Source organism: Falco cherrug, chromosome 5 (assembly GCF_023634085.1).
Source record: "Falco cherrug isolate bFalChe1 chromosome 5, bFalChe1.pri, whole genome shotgun sequence".
Lineage (NCBI taxonomy): Eukaryota > Metazoa > Chordata > Aves > Falconiformes > Falconidae > Falco > Falco cherrug.
The window spans coordinates 62,858,450-62,886,427 of record NC_073701.1 but is presented as its reverse complement, the minus strand read 5'-3'; the positions used below and the strand labels follow the sequence as shown (position 1 = coordinate 62,886,427).

Here is a 27,978-nt window from a genome sequence, read left to right as displayed (position 1 = left end):
TATTACAAGTCCTCCCAGAAAATGGGACTATTTTTCTCTCTGATTGCAACTAATAATCTGCCAGCCAAGGAGTCCCCATAACAGCAAGGGCAGATTCCAGAGCAGAAGGAGGCTGGTGCCAGCAGGGTGCATCCTCCCTTAAGGACAACTTGCACATGTTTGATTATTCATCCCAGAATTAGACAGAGGCTACGTGAGGTTGAAACCAAGCAGCACAGCCAAAATCTAGGAGTGGCAACTAACACAACAGAGCCTGGGACAGGTCCCTTCCACAGCCAGCAAGGTCAGCATATCTCTCCTTTACAAAATGTAGAGCCATGGTTTAGTGGCGGACTTGGCAGTCCTGGGTTAGCGGTTGGACTTGATAACCTTAAAGGTCTTTCCCAACCTAAGTGATTCTATGTTGCCTCTCCCTATGGGGATGCTGCTGCTTTTCTGCCCCAAATATCCCTTCTTCTGGCAGCTCAGGTATTAAGTACAACCCAGAGACACTGTGCAGGACTGAAAACCTGGGTGGTTATCACGTGCACATGGATCAGTCCTTGTGCACATCTGCTCTGGAGCTGGTGCTGGGCCAGGCAGGTTTCTCAAGCCTCATTCAGCTGCAGAGGTGTTTATCCCTTCTCTGGGGGCAAAGAGCCTCAGCTTTCTCTGTCTTTCTGCATTGAGAGGGAAAGGAGGTAGAGGAGGGTAACAGTTTGGATATGGATGGAGAAAGAAGAAACTTGCAGGGGGCTTTAGAGGGTTGATCAGATATTGGATAGCATCTTCGGACACTGCTGCGACTGACATAGGAGGAAGCTGCAATTCATTTCAGGCTTAGAGAAAACTTTGCTCAGCTCTCATCTCTCTCTGCAGCCCCCTGTTTGGGCTGGTGACATTGCTGCGACCTTGCAGCCAGGCACCAAGTGCCTCTGTGCCAGCTATTAGCTTTTCAGCCTGGTTCCTCCCCCCCCACCCGGCTCCCACCCCAGCCCTTCTCCCTCCCCTGGAGACCCAGGCAGCAACTGAGCGCCACATTTTCAATTTACACCAACTAAATGATTCATCACCACCTAAAGAGGCCTGAACAGAGCCCAGGAGGGGAGCAGAGCTATAGCAGGGAAAGACGGGGGGGACACAAGATCGGGGCTAAAGATACAGAGATGAAAAGCTCCAGTGGCCTGCTCTATATCGGCTCTTCTCTTCTCGGGGCAGAAGCCAATCAATCCTTCCCCCCTCCTTTTCCCTGCAGCCGTCTGTGTGGGTCTGTCTGTCTCTTTCTCTCTCAGCAGACTCGAGTTTCTTGGTGTAAGGTTAGGACAGCAGAGATGTGGAAATCGATTCCTGAGCCCTGGCACGCAGCCCTCTGCGCAGACAGCCCAGCTCTGCCGTGAGATGATGGATGGAGAGCCATCCCCAGGCGTCCCCAGACCTCTCACGTGGTGGGAGCTGAGGTTAGCTTGGAAATGGGGGTCTGGGGAAAAAGGTCTGCATCAGCCCTTGAAGTGCAAATCCCAAAATAAGAAAGACAAGAAGACAGATGCTGTACCCCATCTGGCAGCTTTCACCTGTCTCCCAGTCTACCACTGTTCCTCTTGATGGTTTATACAGGAGGAAAAGATGAGCAAAAGCTGTGCCTTTGCCCACAAGCGATCTGGTTTCCAGTACCACTCCATCCCAGGTCTTGCACAGCCCAACTGCCTCCTCCATCTCTTACACAGAACAGCTCCCAGATCAGTGTGGCTGGATTCAGCCGTGTACTGGAAAGCCCTTGGGATTTCTGGCTGGGAGGGAAGGGGGAAGGGTTAGCACTCACAAAATGCTTATGGCACATTTCCCCAGATATCCCTGTATGGGAGTTATTGATGATGCGTTCCACTTGAGGAAAAGTCTGTTAATGAATCTGAAGGGGTTCTGATGTGCAAAAAGTTCTGGTAAGAGATTGAGCATTATGGCACTCTCACCCTGAACATCTTCACAGACAAACCTTGCTGAGCGGGGTGTAATGGGGTCCTCTGCTCTCAGGGCTACCTAAAAATATGAGGAAACAGACCCAGAGAGGAACACCTGAGGCTGCACTGAAAACCCCTACCAAACTAGAACAGAAAATCAGTTTTCATTATTGCAATGGATTCTATGGAGAAGGAACAACCTAAAGTTGGATTTGACATTTGCCTTCAAATAACAAAAAAAACCCCAAACCACCACCCCCCACCCCCAAAATCCACAAGGAATTAATCTCAGTGACCCTGCTGCAAGGTACATCAATAAGAGGTGCCTCTCCTTTCCAGATCAGGAAGCAGAGGTTAAGTGACCAGAGGGAGGAGGGCATGGGGGTTCTGCTGTCAACCAGGTCCAGACTGCAAGGCCAAACTTCTTGAAGGACCGAATCTGTACGGGTTTTTTTTTGTTCTGAGTCGATGCTGCCACCCTCACTCATCACCAGCCATCACATTTCTGACACTCCTTCACAATGAGCTGCTGAGCAATCTGCAGTTCCCTCTTCCCCTTTTCTCTCTGTTGGGGGATTTATTGCTGGATGTATTGATTGCTTGTTGTCACTGACCCTGGATGGCAGGAGATGAAATATCTAACATTGCTGTGGAATAATCAACGGCCAAATCCATGCTTTGCTATACTGCTTGCACATGGTCTGTGCTGTCCTTCCACTGACAGCAAAACAGACAGTGCTTTGTAGGGCGGGTGCAAGATAAGACGAGATAGAAATGTGTTGCAGAGCTGCATATCAATTGGAAATATCCTCAGGTCAGCAGGATGAAGGGTTCATGGGTTCTTGCCTACCAGACTACAACTCAGGACTGGTTTGTCAAGGATCTCTGAATAATTTCAGAGCCTGAGTCAAGCCTTTGGACAAGTTTTGGAATGGATCACCTAGATCTGATCTGAAATTAAGCAGATTGTTGTGGCTTTGGATGAGGGTCACACAAGCTAAAAAGCATCCACAGAAGGTTGGAATATGGTACAGGTTTGTTCCCTTTTCTTCTGTTCAGGAAAGGAGAGGTAGCAAAGAGGATTGCTTCAACTGGATCACTGTCTCCACTAGGAGAGTTTGCAATGCAGCAGGAAGAATTCAGAGGTGAACTCAGTGTGAGTAGACAGACACATTGCAATATCAGGGTCCATCAGAAAAAACCTCCATCGCTGCCAAGGACACTGTGAGACTTGGAGTAACAGCACCCTGCAGAGCCACACTCAGCTGGAGATGTTTGGTTAGACAGATCCAATGCACTTTCCAGCCACTGTCTCTGCTGAGAGGTTCTTGGCAAGTGAGACCATCCTGCCACTCATAGCCAGGAGCTCAGCCAACCTGACACCTCCCTCTCAGCAGCTTTGGCAGAGGGGTGTCTGCAGGAGGGGGTCACTGGCAGTGAAGGGAGGAAACTTCAAGATCAATAGCACCATTAAAAAGCCTACAGAAAACAAAGCCAATGAACTAATCCCCCAGTCCTAAGGACACCTGCATCCAGCGCTCCTTGTGAGGTCCTGGATAAGCCAGTACTGTAGAATAATGAAATGGTGAAATGAGGTCCCTTCTTGTCCTGTTACACAGAAGTCAAAGAGTGTGGATATGCACAAATTAGCTCAGCATCCTGGCCAGGTAAGCCAAATGAGCAGTTTGGCTCATTGGTGCTCACTTGGCACAGCTGAGTTGACCCACACAGGACAAACACTCAACTTCAGGGTCAACATTTCCCCACAGTGAGCATACAGACTGTAAAGCTCTCCTGAAGAACCCCATGATGTTTACAGGGACCTGATTCCTCTTTACGGGCAATGGAAAACATGACAAGTCTGAAAGAGGAGAGGTTCAGGTAAACAGTGGAAAGTTGTTGGAGATGCTGAGACAAGTGCCTGAGCTGGGCTGCTAGTCAGAGCCAAACTGCCTTAAGCAATGGAAACAAGGTGGTCACCGGAAGAGCTGGTGGGTGGCTTGATTCACAGTGCATCAGGGTGGCAGGTGCTATCCTGGCACAGTCAGCGGACTGCGAATAAGGCAGTTGAGGAAATCAGACCAGTCTCTACCACCCTTCTCTTCCCTTGTCTTCCAAAAAATGCTTCTCAGTTAAGCAAAGCCTCCCCCAGTAAGTCCCAGAGACCTTGCTAGAGGTACCGGTGTGACTCACTGGCTCACCTCACTCAACCAGGGACTGAGGCAGCAATTTGCATCTCTGCCATGTGTTATCACAGACATTGAGGGAAGATGGTTGGCAGAAAAGCAGGGCTGGGGTGGTGGCAAACATCAGCAGGTACTTACATGTTGTGAAGAACACACCATCCGCAGTGAGGGTCGCCCGAGCCCAAGCACTCGCTGCAGGTCTCATACTGGCTACATGACTCCACAGGCACCCGAGTGAGCTGCAGGAGGAAAGGAGATAATCCGTCAGGCTTTTCACAGAGCTCTGCAATGCCCATAATGACTTGATGGAGGTGCCACCCTCCCTGTCCTCTTCTCCTGGTGCCTGTCCTCCCAGTAGAACATCACTGCAGAGCTCAGTAGGCTGGGATAGGCAGAGGGATGTGGCTGCAGATTGCTTGAGAATTCAACCTGGTACAAACCCTGTCCAGATCAGAGCTCAGCCTGGCTGAGTGTAACCCCTGTTGAGATCAGCATGTGCCCTGTGGCCTTCCCCTCTTCCCCATGGCCTTCCACACTCCATTGCCAGATGACCTCACTTGCACGGTTTCAGAGGCAATGAGGAAATCAGGCAGGCTGTGTACAGGCTGTGGCGACCCGATACCCTGAGACAATTCAACATGTGATCTTCTGTAGCGAGTTCCACCCGCTGGATCTCAGTGCTCTCTCTCCTATGTTCTGGTTGTGGACCCTGCTTCTTTTGGGCTTCCTGTGACAACTGAGGTCTTGTGATGTCTTTGTCTCCTTCCCTTGACCTCCCACACCCACCACCACCGGTCCCAGGAGAGCGTTAGCTCCACTCCCCAATGCATCTTTCTAACCATCAGTTGTCCTATCCCTGGAGAGGCTGTTCCCAGGAGGAAAAGGACAAAGGCTACCGGCCTGAGTACTGAATGAGCTTTCTGTCACTGTGACTTTGCAGCTCAGGAGGCATTAGAGGCAGACCTGAAACACCCATCTACTGCCAAAATACTGCATTTTATTATCTCCTTTTTTTCTTTCTTCCTTTTTAATTAAAGTATTTCACTCAGAGATTTCAAAGACAGAAGGGACTGCCTAGCCTGACCTCCTGTCTAACGGACCAGAGACTTTGGATTCCTATTAGGTTTTGTAAGCCACTTACTTCTTTTGAAGCCAAACATACAATTTGGGCCCGATGACCTGATAGTCTCTTTTCCATTGAATAAGCTACAGAGAGCTTCTGTAATCTACAGCCGATTGCCAGTGCCTTCACCCCAGCTCATGTCATCAGGGAGAGTTTATTCCTTCAGATGATACAGTGTGGTATTATCCTGATGAAACACCACTGAGAACTGCCAACTGTAAACTGCTGAACAGTTACTTGTGACAAATGACAAGGGAATACACCTGAATCCTACTGACAATGTTTTACTTGGTGCAACATCTGAGAGAGTTTGAGCTGTGAAGTGACAGACTAAGATTCATTCTGACTGCATCTGCAAATGAACCAAAACCTGGTCTTTATATATAAATACATGTTAGGCAAAATTCCACCTATTTATGAAAATCTGGTACAAAATTTCTGTTTGTACCAGAAATTGTCTTCCTAATCCCTAAACAGCCAACCCACATGGTAGTTGATAGACTATGAGAAAAAGCTGAAAATCCATATTTTTACATCTGGCAGGTGGCTGTAGCTTTAGAAAACGTCAGAAAGAAGTATTATGGGATTTACTTACAATTGCACCATTGCCTGTTTCAAGTCACCCAAAGAAACCAAACCAAATAAACAAAAAACCCAACCCAACACAAAATCACCTTTCTCAAATTGAATCTATTGCCATGAGCATAAGAACATAATCAGGACAGACCACAGAGTGAGGAAAATGAGAAGGTCAAAGCAAGGAGTGAGTGACTTAAACTTCTCTAAGTACCAAAAAGTTTTAAAGGTAAGACGGCCTGGCCATGAATGCAATTGTTACACCTTCCTTAAGCTTTGAGTCAGGAAGGTATCAGTTGTTCATTTAATACAAATTGTATACTCCAGGATTTCACCCAATTAGACTTATGTTGAACCCAATAATCTGTGTTGCATCCAATTTCCAAGAAGACATACAATTTTTTACAAAAAGACAGCAAGGGGTGGAGACCTCATAATTTCTTGTTGGCCATTCCCACTTGTTACTTCCACCTGAGAAAAATAAATGATTAATTATTTTTCCTTGTTTACATCTAGCTTGACCATGCCTGTGCTGTGAACATCAGAATACTTGCAGAAGAGGCAGACAATCCAATTTTAAGGATTGTAAATCTGCCATTCCTTAATGCAGGGGCAATCGATGGTGTAATCTCCACCTTGTAATTAGAAATATGTGAACACAGTTGGTATTGGCTATGCAGCTCCTATCCAAACTGCCCTCAGTTTAACATATGGTGAGGCTCCATTTATCCTCATTAGCTTTAGATAGTTTTTCTGAACCTCAGTTTCTGAGCTAGTTTACATCAGTCTTACAGAAGAGAGCCTTGGTTAAGAAGTTTAGGTCAGAACATGCACTTTTCCAGCACCTAGTTGATGCTGATCTTGAGTTTGAAAGTTCTGAGTCAAAATCCACTTGTGACTAGTATATATATATGTAAGAAAGAAGTCCTAGAGGACTAAAATATGCTATTTCTTCACAAACTGCCACAAAAAGAGTAGATAAAAAGCAGTGCCTGTAGGTATTATTATTATTATTATCATCATCATCATCATTATCATTATTATCATCATCATCATCATCATCATTATTATTATTATTGAATTAGCCACCAAAGGATATCCAAGCTTCTTTCAGAGGCAGGAGGAACCTACTGGGAATCCAGGTTTACATCTTTGCAGAAATGCTTCCTTTTTAGTGCATTTAGGGTACTAGGTCCCTATAGGATAGAGTTTGTATGTTGTGTGGGAGCACACCTTGCTTGAGCTGCTGTCCGAGAGAGCACAGCTATGCAGTTTGAGCTTGCGCCAAGCTACATCCCACACCCTGTCAAATACACCGGAGGAGTAGGTATGTTGTGCTACCATTCGTGTTGCTGTATTTTATTCTTGCTATATGAGATCTTTCAGGAGATCACCTCAAGTAGCTTTATTGTGAGATTAATTAAAATTGTACCACGCTGATAAATGTCTCGGGCTGTAAGTGTCAGACCTTCTAATTAATAAAGAAAGAAACTACAAAAAACAAAGGAGCTGTGACTGAAACGAAAGCCACCTAGGGGTCGTCAGCTGAAAAGAAAAAGAACATCAAGCAAATAAGGCACATCAGAGGTCTTATTTTCCTTTGGAACATAAACTGTAATTAATTCAGCTCAGCTTTCCAAGTTGAAAGTTTTGAGGACTGACCGTGCCCCCTGGGAGCAGTCAGCTTTTTATGCTGCCCCTAAAATATCTGAAAAAGAAAAGTCCATGCAGCCTCCCAGTTACAGTGCCTTTCCTTTTTCCACTGCGATGAAGGGACTAGACAATGCTGAAGGTTGAAATCTCCATTGTAAAGGAGACTGTGATTACTCCTTCCACCCCATTTTCATCCTTGGAAAGTCTAACAAACTTTCCAAGGTCATTTCTCAACCTTGGTGAGGCTCCCTACTGCTGGTCTTTCATCAGGGTGGAATAGGATTCAACTTTTTGCAGCAAATACAACCAGGGTTTCAGCAGAGAGGATTAACAAAAGCAAGGTGGCCTTCGTTTTGGGGCACTATGAGCCAGGTTAGAGTCATTTATATTCCTGCAGTGGTTATGGCTTAACTGATTTTTTGGCCTCACTGTGTTAGAGCAATATATGGATATAGGAAGAGAGTGCTGTTTTAAGGGCTTATACCCCATATGTGATGAAGCACATATCCCCGTTTTATCAATGAGAGCTGAAGCTGAAAGTGAGGTCTTGCACAGCTGAAGTAGGTGCTATCTAAATGGCTTTGAAGGTGTGGGCTTAAAGCACCTGAGCAAGTTCATGCAAGAAGTCAAGGAAAGACCTGGCTATTGAACACTAAGTTTTTAAAAGACTTTGGTTTCATTGAAATATTGAAGAAATGGAGGTAAGGTTCCTACAGATCCCTGTCCATACACCTGATGGACATCTAGGAGCTACTGTGCTTCCAAGGCTCTGTCCATAGCAGACCAGAGTGACAGATGGTCTCTGATCATCTCTGAGGTAGGCAGCATTTCCAGGGCAGTCATCCCACTACAGGATCTCCAGGATCACTGCTGTGCATTGCAAGATGTAAAAGACCCAGGAGTCTCACCACCAGCACTTTGCTTGACCAGGGTCAGGACTTGTATCCCTCAGGAAGCTTCATCATCTAGACTGTCCCCTACTCACATCTATCCAGAGTGAGATGAAACCCCAGAGCTACAGTTGGACAAGTGGTAAGGGAATCTGATGTCCTTCTCAGGGACAGCAAAAAGACAATCAGCAGGTCCAGCTGCCCTAGCATCAGCAGGATTTGAAAAGATATCTCACTTCATCAACACATTCATTCACCAGTCCCCAAAGAAATCATTCATGAGTTTCTGGCTCACAAGGACATCTTGAAAAATCTGGCAAAATCTGCAACCGCTGCACAGTTCAGAGCTCACCTGCTAGATATGATTTCAGGGCTTTTCACACAACACTGGGGCTGTCCTCACCTCTGATCCAGCCTGAATTCCAAACTGCAGCTTCTCCAGCTCGCAGCCTCACTTCCACCCTCTATTTCTAGTATGAATGAGTTATAGAAACTCATTTAAAACAAAATGATTGAGGTTTTTGGATCTGATAGACAGTAACAGCTAATCCTGTTAGAAATTTGGCTCCCACTTCTGCCATTATATATTCACAAAAGCTCCTGCTATGTGCTCAGTCATAATTTTCTGGCTCCCATTTTTGACTTTTTTATTTCAATATACATTACTTTTTTTTTCCCCTTCAACTGCCAACATTCTGGTCAAAACGTGAATCATTGCTCAATCTTTGCTGTTATAATTGGATGTTAATACAGCGGCAGGATTTATTCAGTCTGATGGACTAAGTTAATTTAAATGTACAAAAAGGCATCTTAAGTAGCCAATTTCCTTCCCAACAGTCAAAAGATACATTTCCAAAACACTGAACAGTGACTCTGTCAAGCCATGTGGGTTCTGTGAATGCTGCTATCTTTCAAGGCTCAGCCAGCCCTGAAAAACAGCAGAAAGATTAAGAGAGCAGCTTATTTGATTTCAAAGCCTTGAATAGAGTGTTCATGATAATACAGTTTATTAAATAGAGCAAGGCAAAAACACCTAAGAGACAACTGATGGAACCAGATTCTGCACCCTTAACAAGAGTCAGTGAGGGTGTTCGGTCACCTGCACAGCATCCCAGGATGCCAATTTTAATGTGGCTTTAATTGTGGGCAAAGAGACCTTGAATTCCTCTGTCATGTTTGAGTTCTTGTGCCTCATCCACCTGACCTACAAACTCATCAAAAAGCAGGAACACAGAAAAGCAAGGCTTTTCAGACAGGGAGCTGAAGCATGTCTTAGTTATACTGGTAAGAAGCAGGACTCGCAACATATAGGTGGCTGTAAAACTGGTGGGAAAGAAGATGCTCCTGCCAGGATAGAGATGAGGATCTGGGTTTGATTCCAGCCTGCCACTCCAGCATGATAAGTAAATAACTTGCCATTCCCACTGGGACATGGAATGTCATTTCTCATCAGACACCCCCAAGCTCTTCCTCTTTGTTGTAGCACTCTTCCCAGTGTATCCATGCTTACATACTTGGAAAACTGGAGGCTTTAATTAAGGAGAGTTAATTGGAAGCAGCAGTAGCTGTCAAGGGCAAATGACACAATAATTAAACTGGGGGTCAATGTCCCGCTGCGTGGCAGTATAAATTACCTGTCTAAATATACTTGTTCATCAAGGGCTTCCTACCTACAGTTGCATGCATGCGGTTTCTCCTCCTCTCCTCTTCGCTGCCCTGAGCTGTCCTGCACATGTTTGGTGAGAGATGTCTTCACTCTGGTGTTGCCAGAGCAAATCCTCAGCCACAATCACATGCCACTGACACAAAGAGAGGTAAAGCATGAAAAGATAAGCAAGATTTGGTACCCACAGCCTCTGTGGCAACAGCCCCAGAAACTTTTGGGGTAAGGCTGAGAGGTGTCAGTCCTCACCAGATGCTCTACGATGAGATTGCTATTGCTGCTCCTACTGCAGTGCCTCCCTTGGCAGGACGTTGCCTTACAGCTGGGTCAGAAAAGCCACATTAGGTGTCCTCTATGTAGAGCATACTGGGCTTCATTTCTGATCCATCAAGACTGTACAACTTGCAGCTTGTGGGGAACAGCTCTGTCATGGGAAGTGTGCAAAGCAAGGGTTTCACCCACTCACCAAAGCCTGTCTGCAGCATCAGAGTCTAAGCCTAAGCTAGAAACCCAGGCTCTGCTGAAGGAGAGACCTTTTGCAGGGCAGGATTTGTTGGCTCTGTGGTTTAGATGTCTACCAGGGATGAGCTAAATCACACCCTGGATGTGCCTATGCCTATCCACTGAATAGAAAGGAGTCTAGACAGCCAGGTCAGGTGGAGACATTTACAACGTACACAGCAAACACTGGGTGAGGTGAATCCCACATCAATGCCATACTTAGTTCCCCGCTAGTCCTCTAATCTTGCTGCTGCAAACAATTCCCAAACATGCTGGAGGTCTCCCCTCTTCCTAATTATAACCCCAGAATAACCAGTCACAATACAAAATGCATTTCTTTATTCACTGGGAGAGTGATAGAGGAAATCCACTGTGTTACATAGCTAGAAAACGGTTCCAGGAACTCAAAAAACCTGGTGTGATGACACAGACTGTTTGAACAAGTGCCTTTCACCATCTGCTCTGTAAATACAGCCCTCCTGCTTTGCTGCAGCCAAGCTCATTCCTGCTTTCTGTTCTGGCTTTATTTACAAAGGAACAAGCACTCAGATAACAAAGATTATCTCAGCCCTTTTCTTGAAGGTTTGGAGGCTTCCCAGGTTCCCCCTTCAGAACTGCTCAGCCTACCCCTAGTGCTGTCCCCTCCTTCTCCTTCTTCTCTGAGAAGTCTACCACTCTGTAATGACTCTTATCCCAAAAGCATCAATAAACCAGGGGAAACTAGGGACACACCATCCTGCTATGAGTGTGGCTGCCAACCTGGAGATGGAAGAGTGTGTGTCCAGATGTTTCAGCATTGAATCTCATTCAGATTGCCTCCAAATTCACTCTTTTTTTTTTTTTCCTTACCAAGAACGCAGAACTGTTCCTCAGCTGGGATAGCAACAGTGCATCTCATTGGCATCCTGATGTGCACAACTAGGAATCCTTGTTCCTTGTAAAAATCCCAGTTCACCAGCTCAGAGGTGTGGAGGGAGTGTCAAGTGATTTTACACAAGCCTGATGAAACCAGCCACCTTCTTACTCGCCCTGCAAACCACCAGCTCTGGCGAGCCTTCTCTGCCTGTAGCATTCAATCTGTGCTGCTCCCTGCCAGGCCCAGGGAGCTTCAGATACCCCCTGCCTTGTCTACCACTAAATCTTTATCTCATGATCAAGTGTTTCAGTCTGCAAACAGTAAAACAGATGAGGTTTGGCTAAATGTTTGTGTTCACAAGCCTACAAAAAAAGAGAACCTCATGTCACAATTAATGCAAGGCCAGCCCAGGCTTAATGACAGCCAGTGCCTGTGTGGTTACTGAAGCATGCCTGCCAAGCAAGGGGTAGGTCGTTACCCAGGTGCTATAAAGACTATATATAGATTTAACTGGGACCTGTAATGGAATTTATGTCACTGCAATGGGCTTTCTTAAAGTCCAGCATCTCTTGAAGGCTCCTGGTGGAGGCGTGAACAGTTAAAACACACAGGGAGAAGTTAATAGTTTTTTCTACTGGTGACGGCTGCTTCCCAGGTCATGTTGTTCCACCATCTTTCCAGATGTTCTCATCCTTATCCTCAGATATCAAGGAGCATCTTCCTGCAGATTCATTCTCCTCAGAAGCCCTCAGGTATCCTATCATGTCACCTGTCCATTCCCATCGATGCAATCCTATCACCACTCCAAATCCCTTCTTTATACCCTTATCATCTCCCCAGGCTAAGATATCTTCCTCCCATTGCCTGGAAGATTTTTGCCTCTTCTCGCTCACCAGCCACCCTCACCTCCCCCAGGTCTCTAGCTCCACCTTTTGATGACCCATGCAGTTCACGAAGGATGGATCATGTTGATCTAATTCCCTTGTGCAGGGTACGACCCATAGAAACACTATAAAGCTACATAAATTGTGGCAGTTTGAAAAATGCCCTTTTCTTCCATTGAGATCAGACTTCACATTCCCCATTATACTACATAAAAGCAGCCATACTGGCTGGGAACAGCACTCCACATATCCCAGTTCCTTGCCTTCAGCCATGGCTTCATGGCACTAAAGAAAGCATAAAAACAGGGTAAACATTTATGATGTCCCCAGTAGCTGCTCAGACTTTGGTTCTTTTAATTCAGGGAAATCTATGAGTCTTATGTGTCCCTATGCTGTAACCTGAGCAGATCTTTCTTTAATTTTCCAGTGCATCCTTGAAATCGCATTGACTTTTCCCATCCACAGCCTGCTTTGGCAGGGAGTTTCACAGGTCCAGAGCCCACTGCTTGAAGGAATGACCTCCTTTCATTTGTTCAAGACTTGATTTTCAACAGTTTAATTTCATGCCCTCTGATTCTTGTATTTGCAGAGGTGGTGAACAGTCACTTCCTATCCATCCCCTTCTGCCATTCACAATTGCACCAGTCTCTACCATACACTCCAGCTCAACTCTTCCCAGCCTGAGGAATTCCTGCTTCTTCAGCCACCTCCCATTCCATACCTATGATCACCCTGGTTCCCTTTCCCTTTTGACCATTTTTTTATCCTTGCTGGCCAAATGTTGGGCAAAAAGAGAGGCTACTTGGTGGCCTAGGTCATCTCTTTATAGCCTTCTCCACCTTCTCCCCTCCCTGGACTCTCAGGCACTGACCACATCAAAAACTGTTAATCTACTGCCTTTAACAGGGTGGCATCTCTCAGCTTGAGGCACACGACTGTGCATATCCTTCAGGCTCATCCCAGCTGAGAAAGAAAACACATCAGCTTAAGCTGTGATTAAGACTGCTTTATCGCGGGCTCAGGGAATAGCAGGTGACTCATAAAGCTGTGTGCACTTGATTGCTTTCAGTGGTGTGAGCATACGGTGGTATGCTCCTCAGAGGCCATGCTTCTTGCCATGCAAAGTAGCATTTGTTTTCTTCCCAGATACGCTCACACGTACCCCCACTTCGGCTTCTCTCATCACTGCTGCCTCTCCTTTTAGAAGTCGGTCTCCATGCAGTGCCATCAAACCTCAGCTGACACCAGCACCACAGCCTGCCACCGGCAGCATCAGCTGGAGTGGTAGCATCAGCTGAAGAGTTATGAGGTCATGCTGGTTAATTTGCAAACCAAAAACTCAAGATCTGAGGCAGGGAGAGCCATGATAACCTTTGCTTGTAGCTGATCCTGAGCTGCAGCAAACATGTGCTAACCCAACCTAGAGACACAAAATTGGGATTTTCCAGGGCTGTTACATACCTCTGCCTCTCCCGAGCACTCACCACCAACAGTGTTACTGCTTCAGTCAAGAGTTAACCGAGATCCACAGAGAAAATGTGAAGCAGGCTCTTCATGAGCCCTTAAATGTCTCAGTTTATTAAACAAGAGAAAACCAGATAGAGCTTTCTGCTCAGCTGATGCCTGTGAGAGCTCAGTGGGCCCCTGAGATTTGGGTGGTAATTAGCGCTGCCAAAAAGACGATGACCAGGGCAGAGGTGCAGGCAACTATGTTGGGGCACATATATTTGCCTTTAGGTATCTGTTTGCCTTTAGACACTTTTTGTTTCAGCGTGGAATAAGCAAGAAGGTCCTAGCAAAGCCCAGCTCCCTCTGCAGCGCTTTAATTCACAAAGGCCTTGAAATTCAGAATTCCTGCTGAGTGCAAGGAGGGTTGCTCCATCCCAGCCCCCAGTGCCCATATTTCAATGAACTAAGTACATAACCTAGTGCAGCAAGCACTACACATGTTTTCCCAGCTTTCTCAGACATTCATCTTGCCATAAAATGAAAGTTCAAGGACATTTAATTCACGGATCATATAAATGCATAGCATTTAAGGTCAGAAGGGACCACTAGATCATCTGTTCTCACAGGCTACTCATCCACCCTTATACTGAACCAAATAATCTGGTTTTAGCTAAAGCATGTTGCCTAGAAAGACTTCTTGTTTCAAGGTGAAAATACGCAGAAATGGAGAATCCTCCATTTCACGGGCAGCTTGTTGCAGTAGTTAATAACTCACACCAGAAAAAGCTTGTATATGCCTTACTCTTCAAGTGAATTCACGAGGCTTTGGCTTCCAACCACCGACTCTTATTTTGTTTTTCTTCTCTAGATTGAAGAGCCCTTTAAGCCTGCTGTTTCCACCCCATGAAGATGTTCAGACATGCCAATTGAGTCATTCCTTGACCTCCCTTCTGATCAATTAGCAGACTGAGATTCTTTCAATCCCTTTGAGGTAATCAGACCTTCCCGCTCCCTGCAAATAATATTTGTGGGTCTTTAGTGCTGCTTTTCTTCTCTCAGGGCTGTTTTACAAAAGGGGTCTCCAGTGCTGACCACAGAGCATGACTACTGCTCACCCTACTCCCTTACACTCCTCCAAGGATGCAAGGTGGTGCCAGCCTGTTTCTACTATAGGCTAGACTAGGACAAACCCTTTGCAAGGATGTAAAGAAACGACTCACTCATCCATTTCAGTCATTGCTTTCTAGGACACATCTCCCACTTTCCAGCATGACCTACATTCCTTCTTACGAGACAAGGAAGTTTGCATCTGTTTTCTTCGAGGGAGCCAAAGTCACCCAACAGCTCTGCCCTCATCATTGTTAATGCTGAGCTAATCATTGTGCCACTGAATATTTTATCTGCAGGATTTAATATCAACTTCCCACTCATTCATGAAAATTTTCAATAGCTTTGGACCCAGTATTGATCCCTGGAGAATACTATGAGGAAAACCCTCAGGCTTTTTGAGAGCTGCCAAGTACGAAGCCATTTCAGAGACGTCTTCATGCTATTTTTAGCTGCCTTTTTTTTTTTAAGGGAGCAGGCTGTGGTGTTGACTCAAATGCTGTACAGAAAGGTAAAGAAGGGTATCCACATAATAAAACTTCATTATTTCCTTGAAGAATGAATCACCTGCTTTCCCAAAGAATGAAAAATGCCTTGTTTTCCATAAAAAACATGCTACTCAGCTGCTAGTCAGCCCAATTCAGGAGCAAGCATGAGAAGCTTCAGACTTATGCAGGGACTTTACTAGTTAATATTACCCCTTCTAGCCACCACAAATCACTAAAACAGGGTGTCTTACTGATGCACTTAAATTAGGAATATATTCCCTAGGATATTCGATGTCAGGCATTTCAGGTCTCAGGTGTGCAAAGTCACACTCAGAGGGGCCCAGCACTAACCAGTGCCTATATATTATAGCTTTATACCTGGCTAAAATACCTTGGTGAATAGCCCAAATTTAGACAGGATCAGTCTGGGCACTGGAAATCTGTGGGGTTGTTAGGATATGCATTTCCTGAGACTGAGGTGACCCCCAGAATTGTGGTCACCCTGTGGCTACAGACACTGCAGAGGTGCAGCAGCATTGATACAGCTGGTTTTGCTGCCATCCAACAGCACATCCTTTCTGCTGGCTCCTGGTGCTAACGCTGAATTCACGCCTTTCCATGGATCCCACTCTTTGTGCAGGAGCACACCAGCATCTTCATTTCTCCAATCAGCTTCTCTTTCCCGTGTCCTCCTGTAATTTTTTCACCTTTTTCTCCAGCCAAAGCAGAAAGCTGAGACTCCCACTGCACCTTTTTTTTTATGGAAAGACATACACAGCACCCAGATTTTTTTGGGGAAAACAACTGGTACGAGGATCTGTAGAGAAACAGAATTTTAGTCCCTATAGATAACTGATTTAAACCTGATTTAAGGCCTGGTACTGCTTTGGTACTGTATGAAACAGCAAGATGTCATTTCAGCTTCTGCTGCCAGCCACTGCTGAGCAGGACTGCTGCCCGAGGAGCCAAGGGCCGGGTGGGGGGTGGGGGTGTGTGACAGTATTGCACAGGACAGCAAGATGCACATGCCAGCTGTCCTGTGCACAAAGCACAGAGACCCAAGAGACACCCACAAAGCCTATGCCAACTCTATCCAGGTGGTTCCCAAATTGTCATATTGAAAGAGAGCAGGATTAACCTACTGAGTCATGTTAAAGGAGCCCTCCACCTAGAAGATCAAAGGCACATTGGCCCCATGTCTCTTATTATACCTGCCTCCTTTACAGGCATCCCTTACAAAAGCCCACAATCTGATTTGGACTGTGGGATTTGCTCAGGTACATTTCACAGTGCACAACACTCCATAAAAGAATAACCCAAAACCAACCAACAACAACCAAAAAAACCCAACAACCACACAAAAAATCCCAAAACCAGAACACCAACCCAAAAAATACCCTTTTGCCCCTGGCCACAAAGAAAGGAACCTCATTTGGCACATAATGCAAGGGGAAATAAATGACTGCAAGGAGTAGGGCCAGGCCCTCGGAGAACCCCTCTGAAAAACAAGCCATGCCGTGCAGGTCAAAGGACCCGTTCCTCCTGTCCACCTCCAGCAGCCAGGACAGGGACACTGCCTGACTCCTGGGGCAGCTCTGGCACCTCCCGGCAGGGCTAGCTCACGTGCACAGTGCTGGCACGGCAAGTGATGCTCATGCCTCTTGGCAGGATCCTGCTGACCCTCCTGGACCCTTTTATCTGGGTCTCACCCACATCTCAAAGAGAAGCCAGTGGCTTCAAAAAGTTTGGAGTCTTCTTGCAGAGCTCAGGGCATCTGACTTCCCTGTCTCAGTAGCAGTAGCAGTGACCTCCTCATTGCTCCTCTTTACTCTTCCTTTTTGCCAGGTAATGTGAACACATGAACAAAAGCACCAGCACTCTTCACCTGCAGTCCTCAGAGCCATTCAGGAAGGGAATGAGGAACAAAAAGCATCAGGGATTAGAAGAAAGTCAAGCATAACACTAAAGTGGCTGTCTGAAGGTCAAACACACTTAATGCTTTTATTGGCATGAGAATTGACACCAGTTTCATTAAAGCAATCTAACCACTACCTAAATACTGCCGTGGCCACACATACCCTTGTTTGAAGAAACCCTCTGATGCATAGACTGGCCAAAGTGGAGGGAAGCTGAGGTAGCTGAAATCCCCTCTCCTGAGGTCTGTGCACTGCATCTGGCATCCTTTCAGCTACAACAGGCTTGTAGCACCCATAGGATCAGCAGAGGGGACCAGAGATACTGATCATCCAGCATCACACTCCTTCTCATGCGTGTGGACACATGTATGCACGCTCCCATGCATGCACACATGCAATCCTGGCAACCAGCTTACGGCATTTGCAAGCACTGGCAGATTTATACCATACAGAAAGGGGCTACGAGGAACATGTTTTTTATTTATCAGATTCTATTTCACACTGGTGAACCATAAAATTCTAACTACAGCTTTTCTCAGTCTTTTACTGATCTATGATATCTGTCTGTCTGTCTCTTACCTATCCGCATGCATGCAGTGTGCTAGCAATAATGTATGTCCTGAAGGAATGGTATCACCTCTGCTTCCCGAGGATTGCAGCCTGCCTCATCCAGAAACAGCAATCCCTGCCCCTGCTTTATTAACCGAACAGCAGGCGTTGAGAAAAACCCTCACCCACACAATCAGGAGAGTGGTTTTCTCAGCATTTGTGGAGAGCAGGAACTTAGGAATGTGTAATAAAACCAGAGGACAGCTGAGAATCAGTTTAAAATCTCGCCAAAATAATAGGTGAGGAGGAGAGTTTCCTTCCAGTTGCCTGGGATTTTACCTGAGGAGAACTGTGTATCTCCTGCTTTAACTTCATGAGTTAAAATATCACCTTTTTGAGTCATGTTTTAGAAAAACACAAGAGTTCATGCCCCTGTTCCTTTACCTTCTCCAGAGGACACACAAATTCTATAGGTAGCTGGCACAAGGGAGTGAAGGAAAAATGATGCTCTGTGTAATTTTATCTTTTGTTTCAGCCATTCCTCCTGAATCAACGTCTTCAAACATCCTTCCCTGTTTGGAGATCTTACTTATACCTTTGGAGACAGAAATAATTTGTGAAGGAGGGAAGCCCAGCCAGGTAGGAGCACAGCTCCAGTGCCTCTCTGGCCAGGGACCCACGTCTGAACAAGTTATTTAATCTCCATTTCACTTCATCTAGCCAAAGCATCTCTGAAAGGGACATAAACACCATCTAGGACTATTTCTCTCCATTGCTTATGAATGAAACCTACAGCCGAGGTGGGATGAATCCGGAGCATGCTTTTTTTCTGCCTGCACAGCAAGGGTTAGAGCATATCTGCAGCTCGCAAGGATGTGGAGCTCTGGGACTAGGGGGATTGCCTGGCGCTGAGGGTGGATGTTTAGAAAGGCATGTACTGAATCCCTGGAAATATTTAGCTCAGATGGTTTGTTTTCCTAAAAGATGTGCAGTACTGCTGAGCTGGGGGCTCAGAGCAGCCATCTCCCTGAGGAGTTCTGCGACCTCAGTTATGCAGATCACATCAGACAGTCACACTGGTCTCTTTTGGCTTTCAAGTCTATGAATTTATAAGTAGTTGCCGAATAGTTTCAATGATAATTGTCAGCCTGCACTGAAAAGAGCTTAGCTAGGCATACAGACCTCATGTGAAGTGAAAAGTTTTTATTATTATTATTATTATTGCAGATGGGTTTTGTCTTGCTCAGCTTTAAACTCCATTTTCCCTATCAGGATATAGATTTCAGAAGACAAGTTGCCTGACCCAGTGACCAGGCCTGTAATGGGACTGCTACAGTAATTGCCATATTTGCAAGACAAGTACGAATTACTACTTCTAGATTAGCTATGCAGACAGTGGAGATGAAGTTTATTGTTGCCCTAAATGCGTTGCTTTCTGCTGATGCATGAATGTTCCAGCAATTAGTTTGCTGTGTTAGGGTCCCTTTTTCCACATATTTTTCCTGGGGTTTTACTTGGAGTTTTTGTGAATTATTGACAGTATCATTACTGCTTTTTTTCTTTTTTTTTTTTTTTTTTTTTTACATTATTGCAGATTTTGCAATTATTAATTTTCCATTACTAATTCCTCCACTAACAAGAATCCTAAACATTATTTTATTATATAGGCAATTATGGAAAGGGGTTCTGTATTCAAATGACCTGTAGTATCAACGAGAGTATCACTGGCAGTTCCTACTACTTAATCTCTCCTGAATTCCTAAGTTTTAATTCAGAGTATCCTATTAAAATTCATGAACATTTTTTTGTTTTATTAATGAGAAATTAGACTGACTCAACAGTTCCCCCCAAAACCATGTCTGTTCTCTGCAGAAATCTTAATCCTTTCATAAAAGAATCTAAAGAATTAATTTTCTTATGACTCGTAATATGTCTGATTTACTGGTCTGATCTCAGTAAAATTCCATTTCAACAGAAAATTTAGTCATAGTTTAGTATTAGCATCTCCATTTCCTTGGCTTTGTTGGTGATTTTGGGTGGGTTTTTTCGTACAATTTGTAAAGCAGAACTTGATGCATGGCTCTTCTTGAAAAGGATAGCGTGGAGACCAATTAGTCAACCTAGAAACTGGCAAACTCCTCCTCAAGTGACTACATGACTGCCACAAAATGGCAGCTAAATAAAGATCTATCTAGCTTTTAAAAATATTAACCTTTTTGTTGACGCTGCCATTTATCAGAAGATTTATTCTTTGAATGACAAGATAGATACAGCAAAAAGCAGAGCTAAAGGCCACCAGCTCCCCCATCATCACACAGATGGGCAGCAAATGCCCAGGGGTGCTTTTAAGCATAAAGACTGAGCAACCATTTTGGCAAAATAACTGAGATTAAAGCATGATTTAGAAGTTTGGTTTGCATAAAATGCTTCCTTAATTACTTAGAAATTGACAGACTTATTAAAACCTAATATCCACTTCTCTCTGTCTCTTATTTCTGTTGTCAAGCTGAGCCAGATGTTTCATCAAAGGTGCGAGCATCCTGCAAACGTCAAAGCCTTGTATTAGGTATCTCTGTATTCCCTAATACCTAGAGGCTGGTTTATAACCTGAAGAACTGCAGTTAAGGCTTCTTCTAAATTTTTGGTTTAGGAAGGTTTTAATTAAAAATCATGTTAAAGCACTAAGCTCCAAAATATTTTTATTATTATTTTCTTTTTGCTTTTCTTGCAAATGCCTGTCCATGGATGCTGTTTAGAATGAAAGCTTGAGGGGGGGTGGGGGGTGGGGGGGTGGAATAACCACCTTATTCACTGTCCTGGGGAAATTCTCTCCTGCAATGAACCTGCAGAGTCATTGCCAGTGGCCACTGCAAGGACTGAACTGTAGGACCAGTTGTGGTTCAGGCTGGCTGGGAAAGTGCCTGCAGAAGAAATTCCATGGGGAGATGCTGGTTCACTGAATTCAATTCATCGAGCACTGACAGATTGCAATGAGCTGTTATTAGCTTCAGCACATCAGAGAGGGAGTATAAAACTTCCAGTAATTTGCAAGTTGTGCACCTGAACTTAGAAATGCTGAGCTGTTTTTGGAGCAAAAAGAATAATCTTTTCCAGATAAACCTTATTCCAGAAAAGAATTAAAGGATCAGGTGTTATGCTCAAAATACCTGTGTTAGCAGTTTATCTGGGAGAGTTGTAGGAGTGGGTGGCAAGCAGTAATTCAGACCCAAAGCACTGAAGATGGACAGTCTGAGGCAGAACAGTTTTCAATAGGTCGTCATCTGAATAAACAAATATTGTTGGCAAGCATTAATAACCCGTTAGCGAGCAGAAGTCTGGGAGACCTGACTGCAGCACAAACTACTCTGTTCCTGCTTGGGAAATTGTTGCCTCTGAAAGCCCAGACAGCTTCACATTTTCAGTGGCAAAAATGGTGAGCAAGGGAAATTAATTTTCACCCTTGATGAACTCAGGAGGTAAGGAGAAGAAAAGATGAGATTGAGAGGTGCTCTTCAAACTGTCCACCAAAGGGAAGGAAATGGAAACATCTACTGGCCATTAGACAAGCAGTCCCAAGTGTGGTAAACAAAGCTAAATTCCCAGAGCATCCTTTAGCTCCTCTAGCTGCTGGCTGTTGATAAGCTGCCGACAAAACCCACGGTCTACTGCGAGAGGAATGGGGCTGGGGTGCAGCTCCATCTTTAACAAACCGTTTTGCATTTTTACCTTTTCTGCATTGCTTTCTCCAGGTCCCTGCAATCACTATTTCTTTGTCGGGCAGGACTGTGTACTTGAATATCAGCAGTGGTGCTTGTGGCGCAGGAGCTCACCTCGTCTGTGGGAGCTCAGGCTTGAGCTCACCATGCTCACCACACAAACCGATCTTGCTTGTAAAGCACTGCTCTGACATGTCCTATTGCTGTGAAGTGAGGACACTGACCACACTGACCTCTTCCAGGGACAGTGTGCCACACAAAACGCAAAGCTAATAAGGCACAATTGCCACTGGGGCAAGTGACCTCTTTGCTTCCATGAAAAATGCCTGGCTTTCCAGGCATTACTCGTTTCAAGGACAAGGTTTAATAGCTGGTCTGCGGGAAGGAGCTGGGAAGGACAGGAAATCTGATCAGATGAAAGAGGTGGGTCTATCAAACGGTGCTCTGAAAGCACTGTGCAGCCTGATAGCTCGGATTTTATTGACTGACAACTTTGAGAGTCTGAAGAAAATCCCTGTGCTCACTGCTCTCAGGTTTCCCTGGGGAGTTGTGAGTGTATATCCTTATGTCCCTTTCAGAGATGCTTGGGCTAGATGAAGTGAATTGGAGATTAAATAACTTGCTCAGACATGGGTCCCTGGCCAGGGAGCCACTCGAGTTGCGCTTCTACCTGGCTGGGCTTCCCTCCTTCATAAATTATTTCTGTCTCTAAAGCCACGTCAAGAAGACAATAAAACAACTTCTGCATAGGTAGTTGACCAAGGGAATAAACAGACTGACAAGGAAAATGAAGCAGCAGAGCTGGGTAGTTTATAGGAAAGGTACAAGGAGTCCATCTCTGTGTCCTCAAGTCCTGAGCCACCGGTTACTGGAAATGGAGAGCATGTCACTGTTTTCTCTCTTTTGAAGCTCTCTGTTACATGTTCATCACCAATCCTTATTAGAAAAAGCTTTCTAGGCTGGAGACACAAAATCATGGAATCACAGAATAGTTTGGTTTGGAAGGGACCTTTAAAGGCCATCTAGTCCAACCCCACTTCAACGACCAAGGACATCTTCAGCTGGATCATGTTGCCTTGTCCAACCTGACCACAAATGTTTCCAGGGATGGGGCATCTATCATCTCTTTGGGCAACCTGTGCGAGTGTCTCACCACTCTTATCATAAAAATTTCTTCCTTAGATCTAGGCTGAATCTACACTCTTTCAGTTTAAAGGCATTTCCCCTTGTCTTATTTCTACAGGCCCTTGTAAAAAGTCCTTCTCCAGCTTTCTTGCAGGTCCCCTTTAGGCACTGAAAGGCTGCTGTAAGGTCTCCCTGGAGCCTTCTTTTCTTCAGTCTGAACACCCCCAACTCTCTCAGCCTGTCCTCATAGGAGAGGTGCTCCAGCCCTCTGATCCTTTTTGTGTCCCAGCCCTGGACCTACTCCACATCTCAGTGTGACCAGTGCAGCCAGGCCAGGCAAGCTGTACCCAGTCCACTTCTGTGCCAGTGAAGAAGGAACAGCATCATCCCTTTCAGGAGATGTAAATCTGAAGATTGATACAAAAAAGGGTAGGAAATGAGAGGAAGGAAGACAAAGTCATCACTGAAGATGGATTAGAAGTTTTAGAGAAAACTCAATTTGCCAGGCAACTTTGCATTGTAAAATCGCCTTGACGGGGAAGTGAAGGCAGAATCAGACACCTCCATCACAGATGGTCCCATCTCAGTGGGAAGATCCCATTACGTGGTAAGGGGAAGCAACATCATGGAGAAATTTGTCTGTGGAAGATGTGTGTCTGGGGACCCAACAAGGGCAGGCTTCCGTCACCAGCACTTGCCTTTTCCCAGTAACGCTGCAGCTAAGCTTCTCCGTATCATAGCTCAGGGTCACTTGATTTCTGTTATGAGCTTCATTTGCAAAATGTGGTAATCCACATATTTTCCACTGCATATAACTGGGAAAGCCACCAAACCCCCCTCAAATCCACCCCTAGGAAACCATAAAAAAAAAACCAAACAAAAGCCCAACCAACCCACAAAAACACCACCTCAAAACACAAAAATGCACCAAAAAAACCCCACAAAACCCCCACAATGATGGCTCCAGCTATCCTAAACTTGTTTCTCCAACATAAAAGCTGGGTTTTGGAAATGTTGTTTAATCCTTTCTAGAGGTTAAACACCTCAGTCTCAAGAGGAGGTCTTTGCTAGAGAAGCCGTTCTGCTTTTTTTTTTTTTTTTTTTTTTTAACCCCCAGTTAAACTTTAAGAAAAGGCTGAAGATTGCAAATGTGATATTTGGCTAGGAAGGATTCCAGCATGAGGAATCTCCACTCTTCCTCTTCGTTTTAAAAGACCAGTCTATTTAAAGTTCAAAAGCATATGTTGCTCCCCACTTAAATTCCATCCCTTTTGTTGCCTGGCTGCAAGCGAGAGGATGCCACTTTTCTTCATCTGGCTCAAAACCATCGTGTTGCTAGATTGTGCATCACGGATTATTCACTAAATCCTGGTTATGTGATGATGTGACATCTCAACAGAACTCCCTGCCAGCACTGTGTGAAAATTTTCTCAACTGATCCCACCGTCAGAGTCATTTGCGTGTGAAATTGTGACTCTCTTTGAAAACAGAAAAAGGGCAAGCAAATAAACCTCTGCCAACACTGCTCCCTCCTCTGATGTGTCCTAGTTGCCAGCTAGTGTCCTGCAGGTTTGCACCCACCTTCCCGGGTCTGGTGTATTATGTCTTGGATCTGCTGAATCTGAAAAACTCCAGACTTTGGTGACCAGACCTTCACATTCTGGGATGTGAGAGACTCACTTTGTTCCATATGCCTCCTTACTGACAGTGAGGTGTGGAGCACAAAGCCCTACATCCTTTGCTTATGGTTCCCCATACCTTAATTAAGTCCCATCTCTTCATGTGCTCATACTCATACCAGAAACAGGACTACAACTGTGAGTAGAAATTGTACTACTTCGTCTCTATTTCTCACCCATTCTTAATCAAAAAGAGGGTTCAGCTGACACGTGAACATTAACGGCAGCAAAAGCCTTTCACGACATTGTTGCAGACTTGGTGCAGTTAGCAGAACTCCACCAGCTTTGGAGGCAACGAGCACGCAACTGAGTGAAGTCTTAAGTAATAATATCTTAGTAGTTCTCAGATGACACAGGAGCACTGCAAAAATGTCAGACCTAACACCATTATTCAAAAATAGGAGCATGTGATTAGACAAGCAATTATACACCGAGTAGCTTAACATAAATTGTGGGTAAAAATATCAGAAACAATTTTTCAGGATTTAGTGAGGGAGCACCTTGTAAAGCATAATTGGATTAGAGGAGACAGCCAGCATGGATTTACAAGCAGGAGGTCTTTTGCTTAACTAACTTGTTGGAGTTCTTTGAAGCTACAGTATTGCTGCCAAGGTAGGCAAGGGAAATGTAATAGATGTTATGCACTTAGATTTCCCAAAAGCAATTGGTGAGGTTGTACAGTGAGATTATCGGCTAATGGAAGAAATCGTGCTATAAAAGAGGGCTGGCTTAGAAAAATGGCTCAGAAGCAGAAAACAGCCAGTGCGTGGGTTGGCTTGCCATGTTCGTTCTCAACCTCAGAAGTGAGTTATTTAAGTGCTTGGCCTGGGGAAGAAGGAGGTGGAGGGGTTCAGGCTTGGAGATCTTTTTGCTCAGATTTCAGAGAGCTCCCACCCTTTCGCAATGTGCAGATCTCCCACAAGAGCTCAGCTTATCAGCCCCGAGGATGAGAAGAGCCCAGGGAGATCATTCCCCCTCCAGAAAGAGGTGCAATTCAAAGGCAGCCCGGCTGCACAGGCTGTGTGATCTGCCAGCCTCAAGGCTGCTTGCAGAAGGACAACCAAACTTTGCTTCCACTGAACAAGTGAGGAAACTGAGGCACAAGCAGGAAGGAAAATGTGCTTGATGTCACCCAGATCAGTGGCAAAAGGAGCACAGATGCCCCAGGGCCAGGCTTTACCCTCTGGCTCATGCTGCCATGGAGCATGTTCAAAGCAAAGGACCTTCCGTGCAAATGCAGGGTGAGCACAGCCAGCCTCAGCACAGCACCTACCCTTGCCACAGAGAGAGGCCACCCTCACGGGGAAAGAGGAGAAGTTTGGGGAAAGATGGGTGCATGGAGGAGTGGACAGATGGGGTGCTGGCAGCAGGCACAGAGCCCTCCAGTAGCCAGGTCCTGTGCTTTCAGCCCTTCATCTGCAGCCAGCAGACTAATTTCAAATTTTCTACTTTTGATTTACATCAAAAGCAGGCTAAGGAGAAGACCCAAGTGGCTGGATTCATATCACAGTCCCTGAAACTCTCCCAAGAAGTCAGTTGTGCCTTCTGTTTCTTTTCCACATCATGTCCCAATAGCAGGCAACATTTTGCTCCCAGCTCCAGCTGCTTTTCTTGGCTGCCCTCAGAGCCGCCAGAGCCGATAAGGCTGGAATCCCCGTTCAGTACAACCCTACTGCTGTCCAACAACAACGGTGACTGGATCAGGGATCAGCAGCATTCCCAGGCATTGTGCAAGGCTTTTAATGGATGCCCTGCAGACCTCACTCCAGCTCACAGACCGCCGGCCGCCCACCCCTATAATCGCATCCTGCCTCCCTCCTCCACCAGCGCTGTGGCTGTCACCCCCATCACTCCTCCTGGCCTCCCCATTCCCTCATCCCCCCTTCCCACCCCCCAGAACATGACCCAAGTTTGTTATGGATCACTGTATTTACAAAGCTTAAGCTGAAAATCAATTTTAATTACCAAAATCAGATTGCCATATCAATAAATCACTGGGGACCTTTCAGAGACACAGACAGAAGGTTGCACCTGGAAGTGGAGGGAGGGAGAGATAATGAGTAATTTTCCCATCGGGCTCCTCCCTGCATTCACTGGACAATATTCATCAACATCATTATCTTTGGTATTATTGAGGGTGTAAAAGGGAGATGAATGGAAGTGGAGTCAGTTTTAAGCAAATAGCGCTGGCTGAAATTTGATTTACCAGGGATCTCTTGGCAAGAGCTGTAATTTTTTACCATTAGGATAGTGCTGAAGAAAGTGGCTGGAAAACTTTTCACTGTGACCCCTCTGTCAGGGTAAATGATTGATATCAAACTGTATCCTGGAAAGATAACTAATCCTTTGCAACTGGAATGAAAGGCTACACAAAGCATCATTATTCCTGTTGCAACAAGCCTACCTAAATATATGATTATTCATCACCATTATTATGAGAGGCACTCTTACTGGGATGTGTGCCACTTCAGAGAGCTCAATGGTTTGAGTCTGGGACAAGTCCCAGTAGTGCCCTATTTCTCCTTTCTATCCTTGGGTCAGAGGGCTTGCCATGAGCTCCAACATCTTTCCAGACAGACCCAAAGTCAGAAGAGGGAAGAAGATGCAACCCAAATGGTGGTGGCATGCAAGATGAGGGTTGAGCAGGTCCCTGCTCTGCGTGCTGGAGATACAAGGAGTAAGGAAGACATCTTTAAACTCTCAGAGTCAGAGACAAGACAACCCTTTGCTGTAACCAGTACTCGTGCCAAGAAATAGGATTTTTTTGGTTTCAGACCATCAAAATTGCTGCTGGCCTGGGTAAGTCCTTCAGTTATCTGTTTCTCCCAGCTCTGCCACACTGACCAGAAGGAGGTGAGCAAGTCAAAAGCAGGGGAGGAGTCGTGGCAGGTATAAATTGGCATCTTCCACTGCAGAACAGCCAAGCAGCTCCACTGTGCCCAACACCACTCACTGCAGAGTCATAACTCACTCCCCAACAGACGGTGAGTCAGAGATATTTGGATAGCCCAGTTCAGGGCCAAGATGCCAACAGCAAGACATATCCTCAAGCACAGCTAGGTACTGATGGACACCACTGAGCACAGGTGCCAGATCCAAAAGGTACTTGGCTTCTGTACCATGATAGAAAAGCCTTTTTTCAGAAAGAATCTTTTGCCAAATGCCAAACTTCAGGCACTCTTGGAGAGGTCACCATAGTCAAATCAAGCTGAATCTGGCAGGTATTTAGGCATCTTCAGGTCCAGATCCACGAAGGGACACAGAGGGTTGCTATCACTAACATAAGAGGGAAGAAAAAGCTTAAATGATCAGAGATCAAGCCCATAGCAAAAAGCCATGATCACACAGACTATGTGAGACACATAGCATAACACTCTGCTCTTGCGAGTCTCAGACCCTTTCCCTGAGCACTGTTCTATGCCACGTGGAGCTGAACTCTTTGAGAATCTACCCCTACATTATTACTGAGCCAAACCCTGGGGATTTATGTAGATTTGCCCATTTTGAGAAAAGTGTAATTAAAATAAAAGCCTAGTTTTTGTCTCTTCTGATGTATAACTGCCAAGGGCTTGAACTAGTAGGGACTTTCTGCACCTTCCCTTGAAAACCTAGACCATGTCTCAGAAGGCCAGCTGTGACACAGGTAAAAAATTGTCTTCAGCCACCTATTCAAAACCACCTAG

At 45.4% G+C, this 27,978-nt stretch overlaps 1 protein-coding gene across 2 annotated transcripts in view; it reads right to left on the bottom strand.

Moving 5' to 3' along the window:
* Window positions 1-27,978, bottom strand: part of PLXNA4 (plexin A4) — a 455,375-nt gene that overhangs the window by 151,672 nt on the left and 275,725 nt on the right. For both annotated transcript variants that reach the window (XM_005436737.3, XM_027801749.2), the window contains exon 5: window positions 4,259-4,359. In XM_005436737.3, coding sequence (XP_005436794.1) covers window positions 4,259-4,359 — 101 coding nt within the window. The remainder of the gene's footprint in view (window positions 1-4,258; window positions 4,360-27,978) is intronic.